The sequence below is a fragment of the Acipenser ruthenus genome, chromosome 7, assembly GCF_902713425.1.
Source record: "Acipenser ruthenus chromosome 7, fAciRut3.2 maternal haplotype, whole genome shotgun sequence".
Lineage (NCBI taxonomy): Eukaryota > Metazoa > Chordata > Actinopteri > Acipenseriformes > Acipenseridae > Acipenser > Acipenser ruthenus.
The window spans coordinates 66,449,044-66,464,921 of NC_081195.1; the positions used below are offsets into that span (position 1 = coordinate 66,449,044).

General features: G+C 41.3%; 2 protein-coding genes across 3 annotated transcripts in view; both read right to left on the reverse strand.

Moving 5' to 3' along the window:
- Positions 1 to 640: 640 nt before the first annotated feature.
- Positions 641 to 6,010, reverse strand: LOC131737653 (uncharacterized). 2 transcript variants are annotated; one of them, XM_059027896.1, is made up of 6 exons: positions 5,700 to 6,010; positions 5,164 to 5,397; positions 3,888 to 3,973; positions 2,567 to 2,639; positions 1,855 to 1,997; positions 641 to 1,176 (listed from the first exon to the last, which is right to left on the reverse strand). In XM_059027896.1, exons 1-6 carry the CDS (start codon positions 5,787 to 5,789, stop codon positions 1,077 to 1,079), a joined length of 726 nt encoding a protein of 241 aa, XP_058883879.1. In that variant the 5' UTR covers positions 5,790 to 6,010; the 3' UTR covers positions 641 to 1,076. The 2 variants fall into 2 exon arrangements, with proteins under 2 accessions (XP_058883879.1, XP_058883880.1); XM_059027897.1 differs by lacking the exon at positions 5,700 to 6,010 and having other exon boundaries at positions 5,164 to 5,444.
- Positions 6,011 to 11,617: 5,607 nt separating this feature from the next.
- The window catches only part of LOC117415290 (myelin regulatory factor-like protein), a 28,788-nt gene continuing 24,527 nt past the window's right edge, over positions 11,618 to 15,878 (reverse strand). The window contains exons 24-28 of the mRNA XM_034025432.3: positions 15,631 to 15,705; positions 15,212 to 15,317; positions 14,516 to 14,560; positions 13,332 to 13,415; positions 11,618 to 12,663 (exon numbers count right to left, since the gene is read on the reverse strand). Coding sequence (XP_033881323.3) covers positions 12,577 to 12,663; positions 13,332 to 13,415; positions 14,516 to 14,560; positions 15,212 to 15,317; positions 15,631 to 15,705 — 397 coding nt within the window. The 3' untranslated portion in view covers positions 11,618 to 12,576. The remainder of the gene's footprint in view (positions 12,664 to 13,331; positions 13,416 to 14,515; positions 14,561 to 15,211; positions 15,318 to 15,630; positions 15,706 to 15,878) is intronic.

The following is a 15,878-nucleotide window of genomic DNA, read 5'->3' on the forward strand; positions in this document are numbered from 1 at the left end:
AAAGGGTAAGCTTGCTTTCTCTCTCTCTCTCTCTCTCTCTCTCTCTCTCTCTCTCTCTCTCTCTCTCTCTCTCTCTCTCTCTCTCTCTCTCTCTCAAATCGTTTATAAAAATGGCTGTGTTAATCAAGATACAATAAAGACTAACTTCATTGGTGGCACTTCCAGGATACTTTTTTTTTTTTTTAAATATCCATGGTCCAGGAAGTTGAACAGAATATGGCATGGAATTTTTTGGTACCTGTCATAAGACATTTTTCCAGTTAGCAGCACAACCAGCTTAACCACAGAATTCTTTCTTCTCCTGTAATGCATCCTTTGGCTCCCTCTCCCGTGTCCTTCCTGGGGGTTGTCTCTGTGAACGAGACTGAGGCTTCTGTTTCATGTGGTGAAGCTCACACATGTGATCTTCTTCCCTAAAAACGGCACACCACAGCATTGCGTTCCCCACACAGGCCAGCACAAGGCTCTTGGATTGCATCACCCTGGAGGATATGTTGTTAAAATAAAAGCCTCAACCCATCAGTTATCCAGGCTGGGTCCACATTGATCAAGTCAACCCCTTTGTCTGCTTTTGGGTTTGGAGCAGCTAGACTCGAATGGTGGCCATGTGACCTACAGAAAAGGTACCAGGATGTTTGTCTGCAGCATTTTATTTGGAATATTTACATATTAGAAATGAACAATGAAAAAACAAGTGAAGGACCAATTGATTCTCAGCACAAAAATAGTGTGACCTGTAATAATGTTAACAAAGCTAATAAAAAGGTAAGAAAACAGACTTTAAAACATTCGTCATACTAGAGCAGGAAACTCCCAAGTCTCAGAAAAACATACTCAACTGTAACTAAACTTCAGCAAATGGTTAACTGCATATTAATTAAATATATATGTATGACACTCAAAATAAAACGTTAGCAATATAATTGCATTCCAGAAACTTCAGTGTGTTAAAATAAAGGAAAGGTAAAGGTGTGATCAAGTCATTGCAATCACAGTGCTCTCAATCCCTCCCTCCTCCCATGCTGCTCTATGTCCAGGCAGTTTCCGCACGGTGCTGCTGCTTGTTCACAGGATTCTCATCTCCAGTTCCTGGCACGCCGCGCCTTCGGAGGTTTCCTGATGGGCTGGCAGTAAATGTGCATCGGGATATTCGTGAAGAAACTGAACACCCACGGCCTGTCAAACAGAAAGGAAATATTGTGCATGGGGGTCTCAGGGCATTGTGCATGGGGCGTGAACAGAAAAGGGGATTGATGTTTGTTAGGCAGAGTTATTCCACTAAGACCCACGGGGGCTGCAGCTTCCCCATTAGTCAGAGGTTTCAATCCTCAATCTCAGTGTGGTTTCCATTTGCTTCAGTCGCAGTGATGGCAGGATGCAGTAAACAAATGATCCTTACTGCAGAGGAATGGAATTGCTGCAGTGGAAGTCATGGAGAACTTCATGTGGCAAATTCACCTGGCAAATTTCAGTGCTTTGTGACTAATACCATGGCTGTTTAGTCCAGCAGGTGATTTCATCACCACTGCAGCATTCAGCAAAAGCAATCTGCACAGCTGGAAAATACACAGCTTCAACCGATTAGGTTTTTCTTTGCTACAGGTAATATATATATATATATATATATATATATATATATATATATATATATATATATATATATATATACAGGGTGATTAGAAAGTAAGTTTACCACATCAACGTACAATATCATTGATGTGGTAAACTTACTTTCTAATCACCCTGTATATAGACATTTTAAAGGATGTATAAAAACCCTTGTTTTTATCAGTGATATGATTTTGGTATAGCACATATTGCCACCCGGTGGCCACAGGTTGTAATGTGACATACTTGTTGAGGCGTTGGCTGAGGGTGATGTTGTGCAGGCTCTTCCATCTCTCCTGGTTCTCCTCGAACCGCTTCCTCTGCAGAGCCTCCTGACGCTCCCTCTCCTTCCAGGAGCGCGCCCTGATCTCCTCCTCAAAGCGGGTGAGCTGCGGGGAACATCGGGAATCATTCAAGAGGCTGATTTATCACCTGCTATTTGTTCTCAATGTCCCCATTGTCCCTTTCTGATTGTTAGTGCTCTGAAGGTGTCTTATCTAAATGTACTGTGGGACCCCAGCACCCCACTGTAGCCAACAAGATAAGATAAGATAAAAATAAATTATTGTTATTTGTTTATTTAGCAGACACCTTTATCCAAGGTGACTTACAGAGACTAGGGTGTGTGAACTATGCATCAGCTGCAGAGTCACTTACAACTACGTCTCACCCGAAAGACGGAGCACAAGGAGGTTAAGTGACTTGCTCAGGGTCACCTGGCTTCAAAGCACGTCAGTCAATAGGGAAGCAGCTGCTTAGTTAATAACAGGAAAATAAGGCATTGAAGGGGAGGGGTCAGTCTGCCTCTTCAGGTGAAATAACCTAGGAAGTGCAAAACTACCTGAACCTCAGGCATGCAAACAGAGCTTTCTATAACCTAGTATGGTAGCAGATATAGTTTATTTTAATAAAACACATTGTTTGCTGTGCCATGTGTTCGATGCCACGGTTCAGTTACCTCAGCCAGTAAATAGTACTCCTCCTGTCTCCTTTGCTCATCCAAAAGACAGACCTGACCTTCCTGCTTCTCTCTGATTGTTTGTGAACAAAGAAAAAAAGAATCAGGACTCTGTTTGTTGCTGCAGAATAAAACAACACAGCCCATTTCAATGAGAAGGAAGATGACCTCCTGTACGTTCACTTGGGGTGCAGGAAGAGTCTATTAGTCCAGCCATTCATTAACCCATTCAGTGAGAATTGGCTACACATTTCTTCCCCATGTGCGCTGCAGAAAGAATCCTGTTGGTTGTGAGGTGCATCTGTTCCAATACACCAAAACAAGCTCAGTGTGCAACACAGCCTGCTCTGCCTTACTGTCAAACAAGGCCAGGTATACAATGATGTAATCCAGGCCGTGGAAACACCAGCACAACCATTAACCCTTTCAACACTGCACCTTTTCACTAGGGTTTGTTCACTATTTTTGCAATCTTTTTTTACACATGCAGTAAACAATATAATTCCACGAGCCCCATTCCCAGATTGATGTGTGGTGGCCTTACCTTTCCTGACTTTTTCATAACACTTTACATTAGGTGTCTCTAATTACTGTGTTTTTGCATAGTAGTTACATAGCAGTAAATACATTACGCACTTACACGTAATTAAAAGATGTGATTATGCATAGTTTCAATGTAACATTTTTGCACAATATATACAAGTACACAATTCTATCAGAAAAAGTTTAGGGTTAGGTTTAGAGTTAGGGTTAGGGTTAGGGTTAGGTTTAAGTTAGGTTTAGGGTTAGGGTTAGGGTTAGGGTTAGGTTTAGAGTTAGGTCTATCAGAAGACACATTTCTATGATAGGCTTGCCAGACTTGCAGACGAGCACTGTAGCTGTGTGCATTGTTCTGCAGCAGCTTTAAAGCCAAGTCCTTCCTATCTTTATCTAAAGAAAATAAATGGAAAGCTGCGACTGATTCAATGACAATAAATCATTTCAGTAACTGTGACTGCAATTTAACGTACATTTTTTAAAAAAAAATCAGTTCAATCATAAACTTGTTATAATTTTTTCTCTAAATCTGCCTGAGCTTGAACTATTAAGGACTGAACGTCCCTCCTCGTTCCATTCAAATCATGTGGCAATGTGACCTCTCCACTCTGCCAGCCCCACCTACTCTGGTGCATAGTGCTGTACTGTTGAAAAAGTTAAAATAATATAATACAGAATATTTTCTTTTTTCATGTGAGGTCTATTGAATAAGTGTCAGTGCGCGACAGGTTGGGATATTTTGAATTGATTGTGAAGTTTATTACATGACGTCTGCAGCCCCTACCTTATACTTGGGAGTTTCAGTCCAGGGAGAGGGTCCAGCTGCAAGGGTTCCTCATCCACCCTGAAGTGCACTCTGAGAGCCTGAGCCTGTGGAAGGGTGGGTGACACACTCCCTCTTAGAAAAGTGTCCCATAGTAAAAGCATAGCATAGTATAACCATGGGAAAAGCATGGGAAAAATGCAAAAATACCAAGGTGGTAAACTGTTATAAGGGGTGGTTCTGGCGTTACATTGATGTGATTAGTAATGCTTATCCTGATTACCGAAGAAACTGCTATTTGATTGGTGTTAACAAAGTCATTCTTCTAGTCATTAAGTCAAAACAGAAGAAAGGGTTGCATACTGGGTTTCAGCGAGACAAAAGGTAGAGCGGGGCTGTTTTGACTGCTTGTGCATGTCGAGCAGGAAATGTTTCCTGGAGTGCCTGGATCAACCTGCTGCCTGGTCTTTCACAGAATGATCAGGAGCTCCTTCGCTTGCAGAACAAGCTGCACTGTTGCTGGAGTCGGAGCTGACTAACTAGGTACTCAGCTTACTTTTGTCACCATTGTCAGTTGTAATGAAATCTCCCTGCAGTATCACAGGGAAGCAACCTGATACCCAACTTCCCTTAGGTGGTTTGAAGTTATTTACTTTAATACATCCATTCAGGTGAAAAAATACATGACATGGCTTAAAAGATATGATGTTTCAGAATCGCAGGACACTTCTCAGAGCCTTTGCATACATATACTGTAAAAAGTTTGGCATCATAAAAGTTTTGCATCACCTAGAATTTTAGGATTGAGACATATTTAAAAAAATATATACATATATATATATTTCATATATATATGAACATAATTTGGATCTTTTATTTAACATCATGTAATCAAAAAAATTACAAAACAAAATCACAAAAGTCTTTCCTGGAAGCTGTAACAGTAGATCAGTATTTCATGTTAAATTTCAAAATGTCACATTTTTCAATTTTTGTTAGTTTTTCAGTTTTGGAAAACTACAAAGCTGTATGTAATTCAATATGTTAACGTAACATTATTCAACAGGTTTAATTCAACTTGCAAAATGTGTTAATTCTATAGGGTGATGCAAAACATTTGTCCATAGCTGAGCTATACCTTCACTATAGAACAGTGTACTGCAGTAAACCTTTATAAGGGCATGCACAGTTCAGTATGCAGCATTTAAACCACAAACCGTGTGCATTGAAGTGCTGTTCATTTTGATCTACTCTTTTGAATAGTTTAACTTTAAGCACAGAAAATGTTTTTACCCACCTCTGTGTCCATGCCTGCTGTGTCTGATGGAGGATCCATCTCTCGATCTGGGAGGGAAGCTGCCTGTGTTCCTAGGTGTTCAGATGATGTCTCTCTCTCTTTCTCTCTCTGTCTCTCTCTCTCTCTGTCTGGGAGGGAAGATGCCTGTGTTCCTAGGTGTTCAGATGTTTTTGTTTTTGTCTTCCTCCCTCCAGCTGCTGTTGCTCTTTTGTGTGTGCTGTTAACTGGTGATTCCTAAATAATACATTGCAGAGGAATCTACTGTTTCTGCCAAAGATATCTTTCCTTTCCGTTTCCGGCCAATTCTATCCCTCCTTATCATCAGTCTTTGTCTCGTACCACCTGGGCTAATTAGTCTACTGAGAATGACCAGTTCTGACTGAATAAGTCATGAGAAACTTACCCTAGAAACACAAATAATTACACCAGTGATCTGGGGATTGTTATATCAGTCTACAGCTATGGCCAAAAGTGTTAGAGAATCCTATAGAATTAACACATTTTGCTTCATAAAGTTATCATATTGAATTACTTACCGCTTTGTAGTTTTCCATATACTTCACGAAAAACTGACAAAAATTGAAAAATGTGACATTATGGCTTCCTGTAGACTTTTGCGATATCATTTTGTAGTTTTTTTGATTACATGATGTTAAATAAAAGATCTACATTATGTTCTTATAATTTTTTGTTTTTAATTATGTCTGAATCCTAAAATTCTAGGTGATGGAAAACTTCTGGCTATAGCTATACTGTTGATGTTTTCTGTTTTTTATGCCTTTGTACACCAAAATCAGAAGTAGCATGAAATCAATTCTCCTTCGGGTTAAAAACACAGCCCTGAGGGAAAACGAAATTCTTACTCCCCCCTCCAGTTGGACAGGTCAACCACTCATGTGAAAATGTGTTAGTTTGAATAGGAGGTCTGAGGGTTTCTGAATGTGTACAAGTTGAATGCAGAAGGAAGATGGAGGCAGCTGGTCAGGTGGACCTGGGACGTGGCAGCCTGTGCCTTCTATCCCAGGATGCACCGCGGTAGCTGTTTGCTTGGGTGGGGGCTGCAACTCCTGGCCCTGTCTTAAACCGACAGAGCTTTGATTTATTTTCTTTATTTGTTTACTCTGTGACAACAATACAAGAGTGCAAAAGCACTGAATTCTACTTCCTTGTTTCGTGTGATTACTTTTCTGCTGAGCATTGGCTGCCCTGTCGCAGGCCAGGTTTTATCAGACCTATGGCCAGGACTGGTCTGCTGTGACCTGACTGCCTTATATCTGACAGTGAATGATCCACATATGTAGTTTGTGAGTGACATTAGTGACATATTCCAATTACCACTAATCCTGGAGCACCTGAAGGTACTTTGAGTCTGTGAAACAAGGTTGTTCTTTTGCTATTGGGATTTTGGTTGGTTCCATTTTTCTGAACCACACAGCAGATTGAACGATACAGATGTGAAGATGGGCCGGGTGCTACAGTGTCTGCGTGACTCATCTTCTCCTGAGTTTTTCAGCCCTCACTGCTCCCGGAACGTCTTCATTGCTGGTACTGCCCATGTCATCCTTTGACTCATACCTCTGTTTCACCCGCCCTCCAGTGTTAATTATTTATCTGGTGGTGTTATTGGGTTTTAAGTGCAACATATCGTTTCCAAGAACGGCTCAATGTCATCCTGGAACTGAAGATGTTTCTGTTTTGACGATGTTATGCGCTGGTAATAGCCACTGACCTGTGTCTCATTGACAGGTAAATGAAAATGTGTTTAACAAATTAATACTTTTTCTATATAAGGGAGTTCATTTTTAAACAGAAAATTAATTTCACATTATAGTATAGTTAAAACAACATTAAAATGAACTACCCACTTTTTTAACTATACTTACAACACTTTAATATCCCTTTACAATGTTTTACTGCAGCAAATGTTTCTCTTTGCATTTGTATTATTATTATGATTCTTTTTTATGCTGCCAGTTTGTGCACAGATCTTCAAAAGTCCTACTAAACTGTTGTTGTGAGAGCTCCTTTAATCATTCTCCCTGCTCGCTGCCAGTGCAGGTGTTGTCTGAAAACTGTTCATTCAACAGACACTGCAACAGTGGATCGTGTCAAAACAAAAAAGTCACTTGTTTAACATTACTCGTGAGGACAAAAATATGTGACTGCCATCCAACGATCCCTCAAGAAGTGCAGTCTCTGTGAACTGCTGGAACCCATCCATGGCTCATAGTATATGTGTGCCAGGAGAAGAGCGAGGCAGCCCAAAATACTGATTTGTGACGCAGTTAACTCTTGCCTGTTTAATCTACAAAGATTTTTATTTTATTTTTATAATATTTTTGTATAGTGCTCATTTGTTTTACCCCTCATTCTTCCCAATTTAGAGTGTCCAATTATGTTCCCTGACCGCAGCAATTCCCCACACAGCTCAGGAGAACTGAAGGTTCAACAAAGCCAATTCCAGAGTGGAGGACGGCGAGCTAGCAGCCTCTGGAGGACAATGGCAGGTGTCCTCTTGAGCTCACCAGGTGCCTGGCCAGCAGGGTGCGCTGTAGCGCGCGATGAGGAGAAACAGTCCCTGACAGTTTTGCCTCCCTGACCCACAGGAACGCCAGAGCCAATGCTCTCTCTGGAATTCTCATCTCAGGCCGCTGAGTTCACACAGCCAGCATGTGAACCCTGGCCACCCTGACTGTATGACCCACGCTGCACACAACCTCCAAACTGATCCCATTCAACACACAGATAATATTATGTCCGTCCGTCCCCCCCCCCCATAACTTGTTTAAACCTCAAGGACACTCACCTGGCTGTTGCTGATACAGTTGCAAATTTATCCTCCACCTGCTCAACCACTTTATTTGCAGAAAGTCCTCTTGACGAGGATAGGGGAAGGTGTGTGGGACAGTCCTCTTGACGAGGATAGGGGAAGGTGTGTGGGACAGTCCTCTTGACGAGGATAGGGGAAGGTGTATGGGACAGTCCTCTTGACGAGGATAGGGGAAGGTGTGTGGGACAGTCCTCTTGACGAGGATAGGGGAAGGTGTGTGGGACAGTCCTCTTGACGAGGATAGGGGAAGGTGTGTGGGACAGTCCTCTTGACGAGGATAGGGGAAGGTGTGTGGGACAGTCCTCTTGACGAGGATAGGGGAAGGTGTGTGGGACAGTCCTCTTGACGAGGATAGGGAAAGGTGTGTGGGACAGTCCTCTTAACGAGGATAGGGGAAGGTGTGTGGGACAGTCCTCTTGACGAGGATAGTGGAAGGTGTGAGGCTTTGTCACAGGCGTCCTTCTTCCCTTGAGATGTGGGAACAGCAGCCAAATCAATAAGCATCAAGATCACCCCAAAGAATAGCCACTGTGAATGAATACTGGGTCCCTTCTTATTTTGTGGAGAATTTAGATTTTTCCCTTTCTGTCATGTTAATTGAGGATATGCCTTATTTACATTTAATTTAATGAATCATTTGATACAAGCATCTTAATTTAAAGAATCTTCTAAAGAGTCTATCCAGAGACAAGCAACAACAAATAGTTATAAGGTGATCGGCTTGCAGTTTCAGAAACAGACTGGATGTACTGTAGTGGAAACTGTGGATTCCAGAGGTAACTTCAAAATGAACCCCCATCAACTGATCAACTGAAGGCTGGTCTATAACAGAAGAACCCTGTAAAGATAAAACAAGGGTACACTTCCCCTTTAATTGGCGTGGGTGTCTGACGCAGCTTCTTGTGTTTGCTGTATTACTGCAGGGCTCATACGAAATGTTTAAAGGTGCAGCACATATATTATATTATATATATATACATATATATATATATATATATATATATATATATATCTGATGCACTGCCTGTAAAACCTCTCTGCGGTGCAGCAATGATTAACCATCGTAGACGTCAAGCTCTCTTCATCAAGTAAAATGGCATGAGGTTATTTATATAGACAATCGTAATTCATAAACCTGCCCAGATAGATTTATTACATTTCTTAGCTATATTGCATGTCATTCAACTCTGAACCGTAGTATTACCAGAGCACTCCCTGGAAACACATCAGGGCTGAGCAGTGAGGAAATACTAAGTTTCCAAGACCCATCAAATATTTACATGTGGCTTTTAACTGCTTCTTATAGCTGCAAGAGAACCCCTTCAGCATGCAACCTCATCGCTGGCAATATCAGGAACACAGAAATGTTACGAACAAGGGGAGGCTGTTTGGACCATCAGTGCTGGTCCGGTTTCAAGTATGCTTTACCCCAAAAACTGGGTCAAGACTCAGCATTAACAAATTAACAACATGGCATGGTGACCTCTACCATCCCCTCACTGATCTCTGTAAAAAAGTGTCTCGTTACAGTCGTACAGCAGCTATCTCTGGGACTCATACATTGGTATTGCATCGGTCAGAATAACAGGAAAACCACTTCTGATCTGTGTCTCAAAACTAGCAGATAAAACAGTAAACACAAACACACATCACATCATAAACCACAAGTCGAGGAACCACCTCCCCAGGATTCTGTACACTTGAGCTGGGGTGACACATTATCCTTACACAGGATGTAAGCGTCTGTTAGTAATATACGGTTATGGGTCTGCGGACGTCTGAGTGTGGGTCATATCAGCACGAGAAGTGAACAGACTTTGCAGTCGATAGAATTCCAAGAGTTGCTTCAGGTACGATTTTCTAAAATGGGTGAAGTCAACCGTGCTGATGTGGAAAATACAGCTGCTGTCATAAACAGGGTTTATCCGTGATGCGTCATGGAATACAGAAGGAGAAACGCGTGATCTGATTGGCTGAAAGTTCCTGAGCAGTCTATAATTCTATGCATGTCTTACGATTGAGTGTTTGAAGTTCTGGAGTAAATCTGTGCTATACTGTAACATGGCACTTAGTGATGGCCTCTGTCCAGCCGTGAGAATCACAAGAGCTGCAAGTCCAGACTGTGTACTGTGAAGAGTGACATTGTAATGCTTGCATTGTGTTAGTGGGGAACATTGCTTCCTAAATGAAGCTATACCTCTTAACTCTCTCCCATATTGTTCTGGTCAAATGTTCCTGAGTCATGTCTTTGTGGGGATGCTGTGAGCTACTGTCACATTGCAGTTTCATTAAATAAAAAGCCAGTCTTGGTACTGACAGCGTTCTGTAAATACAGCTGACAGTCATTGTTAACAAGACATGTGTTGAGTGCATGCATGCGATGATAGACTGTACACGTGTGGGTGGCTTTCAGCAAAGCTGCCGTGTTCACAGTACACTCCATCTGTCACTGTGTTGTGAAGCCGCGGCGCACACACAGTCCCACAGCCCCAGCAGATTAACATTTAATAGAGCTTTCAGTCAGTGTCATTGCAGCGTCGTTGATCATCGAGCCCCATATTAAATGTCCTGCTCCATGGATCACAATGAGTTCCCTGTTAGTATATAGTTAATTGCGCTCTGTTTGTGTGGATCTCATACTACTATAGAAGCGAGTACATTCTTGTATATACACCAACAAAGTGAAGAAAAACAGAAAGTGATGTGAATATAAAATGATATACAATTGTATTTTAAACAACACAAGGAATACGTTACTTAGAATAACCAAAAGTTACCAAAAACTTAGTACATCAATGAATCCATTATAGTGGATTTGAATTGATGGAGTCGCTCCTATTGAGAAACACATTACAGAAGCTTACTGCAAACACATCTGTCATGTTTGTCTCACTTCAGTTTAAATGCATTCCTTCTACAAGGCTTTCTTGTATAATGGTAACAACAACCAGATCAAAAAACAATCTATTTATTTCAATGGGACTAAATAGACTTGAATCAGCAATAGCAAGACGCAGTAACAATGTATTTCAGTTCAACACATTTGACTTGTGATGTACTATATTTACAAATCAGGTTAAAAAAAAAAAAAAATCACACTACTTACTGTACAAGGATGTTTCAGATGACAGCATTGTCACTGATGTCAAGTCCTGGTGGAGTGAAGTATAGTGCTGGTGAAGCCAAGCGATCAGGTACAAACAGTATTAAAACAATAATACAATGACATTGAAATCTATTTACAGGAATAAAACATGAAATGTAAGATGATGCATTAGGTTTTTAGACACCACTATGCCTTTAAAATAAAGATCCATAACTAAGGCTGAATGGCTGAATTGACACACTGAGACACACAGACACATGCCTCTACATCCTGAAGATGTATCCATTAAAAGAGTTAGTCAGGAATCAATGAATAGCATCACTTTTAAATACGGCTTTATTTAGAGAAAAATAAGCTTAGCCATGCCACAATTCAACTGGAGACAGACAGATTGAAAGTGGTACAAATCACAACACAATGACATAATGACATGGATTCTGTTCTATACAAAGTCTTCCTCTCTATCCCACTCTGTTTCATACAGATCTGAAAGACACTGAGAGAGACCCCCCCCCCCCCCCCCCCCCCCATGACAGGCCACGATGGCTGCACACACCGTAGTGACTGTGTTCTATTCAGCCTAGTAACTTAAAACACATTCAGTCTCAATATGTCTTTCATGCAGTATGTGTAGAGCAGAATAGACTATATACGTGTGAAGCTATCAAAACCACTCAGGTACAACACACCAAGTATCTGCTTGCTTTAATTAAACCCTGCACAATATTATCTGATTATTTCCAAGAGCGCTTGGGTTTATTGTGATCAATACCTCGCCAGTCCGATATTAGTCTTTGCTAAAGTGACCATGGCTGAAGGTGCATGTTCAGTTTCTGAGACCATGGCCGATTGGTTGTGCTTCATTAATATGCTGTGTGCCTCTGCTGTTGATGCAGACACAGCTTTTCTACATTCAGAGCATGCTGGTCGACTGGAGTTAGTACTTTGAACCCTTACTGTGCAGTGCAACGTGTGGTTCATTTTACTGCAAGCTCTTTCAAAAACTCACAGTGGTCAGAACAGTTAAGAGGAAATTCAGTTTGTTTTGTGTATTTACAAAACAACTGTGCACTAATCAAAATGGAATGGAAAAAAGACAGGATCGCCAAATCCAAACGCTTCACGTGCAGCAAATCCATATTAAATAACAAACGTTTTTCTTACTGTGCATTCATAGCACCTTGATTCATTTATTACTCCGGATAGACAATAAAGCTAAACATGTGTGATCTCACTTCTGCATAAGATGGTTGTTCATTTTTTTAGGCTTTTTGTTTTCAGAATATTAAAAAAACGCAATACAATTTGACATATATTTAACATACATTTCATAGAAAAATAATTTAACCCGATAACTTTTTTCGGGTGCCCTGTTAGTACACTATGCCACCATGGGACTGGCCCTGTTAAACCTAAAAAGGAAAAACATTTAAAGGGCTGCCGTTGTGTTTGAAATGAGAATGATGTTTCTAGTATCTCAGTCGCATCTTCTATAGAAGTAGAAATAGTAGTCTGTAAACTGCACCCCCATATAGTTGGGGTCCGTCGCACAATCCGCTTGACCCTGTGGGACAAGAGCATGTGATTAAAAATCGAGGTAAGTACCAGCTCCACACAAGCCAAGACAATCTTCCATATCAGAACAGCATTTGTATCATCATCTGCAGAGGGCAGAAACTGATAGACAGCTGACCACATCTTTCATCAGTGACTCAGGTCACTTACCTGTCGCCGTGATTATCTAGGTAATGGGCTCTGTGTTGGATATTCATGCTTTATTAAAAGGGTCCTGGAAATTATTATTATTTGTTTATTTAGCAGACGCCTTTATCCAAGGCGACTTACAGAGACTAGGGTGTGTGACCTATGCATCAGCTGCAGAGTCACTTACAACTACGTCTCACTCGAAAGACAGAGCACAAGGAGGTTAAGTGACTTGCTCAGGGTCACACAATGAGTGGGTGGCTGAGGTGGGATTTGAACCGGGAACCTCTTGGTTACAAGCCCGTTTCTTTCACCACTGGACCACACTGTGTGAGACCACACAAATCTCGTGTCTCCTGGAGAGGTTGGCATGGCATATACAGACCGTTTAGAAAGCAGAGACAGGTACGGTATGGCACAGAGAGTTACTGTATGGTAAAGCAAGGACAGCTATATGGGTATTGTTCAAGGCAGAGCAAAGATAAAGGGCTGCATGCACGTGGACAATTACTTTTACAGCTATCTTACCGGAGCAGCAGCACGGAAATAGTATGAACTTCTGTACAAAACAGCGACTGGAAGTGGCCACTGGTGCTCAAATCCCTGTGTAGTCTGAAGAAAAGAATACATTTACCAAGACGTGTAAAACAGGAAAAAAAAATACTCATGCATTGGTTTTAATAATGAAAGAAATACAATATAAATAAATAAAAGATTCATCTGAAAATGGAACTAGGGTATTGTCATATCTCAGTTGTGTTCCTAAACAGCTACCTCTGGGAATGTAACAAAGACATACCCAAAGCCTGACCAAGCTGACTGCACTTCTGCCCAGGAGCTAAACTATGAAGGAATGTACAGCAGTAAACAACACCAAAGAATCCCGTTAAAAACAAACCCACAGACACGCTCCTGACTTCACTGAAATCCAGCCAGTCCTCCTGCCAGTACTGAGCTGCCAGCCTGTGTGGTGAAACTGATGGACTTTTAAACTGAGCAATTGGGCTGCAATGAACGCCTGGATGTGAGGCTGCGATGCATGGCAATGCATTCACAGAGAGTTCCAAAGGGTTCAGACAAGGAACCGCTAGAACCTAAACAAATCACTCACAGCTTTATTCAAACACAGAGAATGTCAGGTATAATGGACATGCTGGAACAAATGAAGGCACATGAGGAAGACACTCTGGTATCATGAAGTGTGTAGCCTGCACATACAGGGCAAGATTCTCAAAGCCCTTCCTGAAAGCAATTGCGCTAATGGCATAATTTGGAATAAATATCTTGGAAAATCTGTCTCGTGGTTTTTCTGTTTTCTTGTCTCACAATGATGATGCAAAAAGCCCTTGAGAGGAACTACCGAGAAGGCTGTTGCGATGGTCTTTAGAAGAACACGCTGATATTGCTATGAACCATTTTGAGATCAAAACTTAAAACAAGAGAAGTTTCAAGGAAGCAAAATAAGAATTGGAAACCAAACACCATAAATGATACATCGGTAAGAAAATGATTGAAGTTATATGTATTTGTTTACACAATTCAGTTGAGTTTATTGCACATATAATATCCATGCCAGAATAGTACTTTCATCTTCTTCTCATTACCAGTACTGCAGCCCACTTGGGTGCAATCAGAACCAAGCTGATTGTACAATGAGATGAAGCTGTCTGGAAGTGTTCAAACAGGGATCAAAAGTTAACAATAAAACTTACCTGGGTCTCCATGTTGTTCTGCTGTCCCTGTCCTGTAATCCGGGTCTAAAGAAAGAAAAACAAAGGCAAGAGGTTATCGTTATGTCAAATGTCTGCAGTATTCTTTGTACATGTGTGTTCATTCAATTTTGTTGAATGTGAACAATGATTTGAAGGGTTCACATGTAACAGGGCAGAGGCTGGTTAAGGTTTGCATTGCCTTGTGATTGTGTTAATTAATACACAAATGTGATTGGGCTGCTGTATATGGGGGCAGGGCTTGAAAACAGTAAATGGAATGTGGTTCAGCCCCCAAGGCAGTCAAGGGCTGGATTTGGAATTACAGCACTCCAGTGTACCCAAAGCTGGGAGCTGCCAGTAGTATTGTGTTATTTTGTACCTGTCCAAGTGATTAGTTTATTTTTCGTTAGTTTTGTTTTGGGTTACCTTTAAGTACATTTATTTATTTAATTTTTTTACTGAACACTTTCAGTCTCTCTGTCCTTGCCGCCTCAGGTATACGTTACCTTTTCGACTGTGTTGTGTGGCGCATGCGATACCGCACAAGCCACTACAATACCAGGAGGAAAAACTAAAGCAATTGGAACGGACAGGAAAATATCAAACAACAGAAGGACCCCAATAACTAGTACATGGCTTCACCAGAAAGTCATTTAACACTAAAGATTGATTCTATTAGAGAGTGAACCTGTTTACCTGTGTATTGTGTAAAAGCGCTGCTCTTTTCTTTCTGTGCTGGCAATCCGGGCACTGCGCCCCTGCTGTGACCCCACACAGATAGACGACCAGGGCTTCTGAAGAGCTGCCGGGAAGACAGACACGTGGACAGTCAGCCAGGGAACAATACTGTCTCTGAGGAGGAGGGGTTCTGCACCGCTCTCAGTCAACCAGCACGGGATGCAAACATTCTGTGTGCGTGATTAATTGTTACTGCTAAATAAATGAATATAGAAACAAGTATCTCGACAATAGCAAGCACTCATTTGGCCTATAGGGTTCTCATTAAAGATTCCTGTTAATTACTGGGCTGGATTCGTGTTGTCAATAGTGTCTGAAACGCGTTACATAATTAAAGCAGTAAACAAAAGCAGGCTGTAACGAATCCTTTCACTTACTTCATTTGCAAAGTGATTCTCATCCTCACCGGGGTGTGTTTGCTCAGCGGTATGACGTAGCTGTAGTTTCCGTTTCTGGTTGTTTCACAGATACAAAAAGAGACAATGGTTGGGGTTCAGAAAGTCAGAACACATTTAGCTTCATATTCTTGCCCTGCTTAACTTTTAATGTCAAGTTTTAGGTTTGCATGCTTTTGTCTAGGCAGCTGTAAAAACACAACATAAATGAGAATGGATTGCAAACAATT

What these genes read in the sequence shown, in the direction of transcription:
- LOC131737653 (XM_059027896.1), bottom strand. Translation starts at nt 5,789, where the DNA reads ATGATATCGCAAAAGTCTACAGGAAGCCATAATGTCACATTTTTCAAT. An exon ending in CAGCAGGCATGGACACAGAG is followed by an intron (nt 3,974 to 5,163) that starts GTGGGTAAAAAC and finishes ACCCTTCCACAG; the next exon opens with GCTCAGGCTCTCAGAGTGCA. An exon ending in AGTACTATTTACTGGCTGAG is followed by an intron (nt 1,998 to 2,566) that starts GTAACTGAACCG and finishes TGTTCCCCGCAG; the next exon opens with CTCACCCGCTTTGAGGAGGA.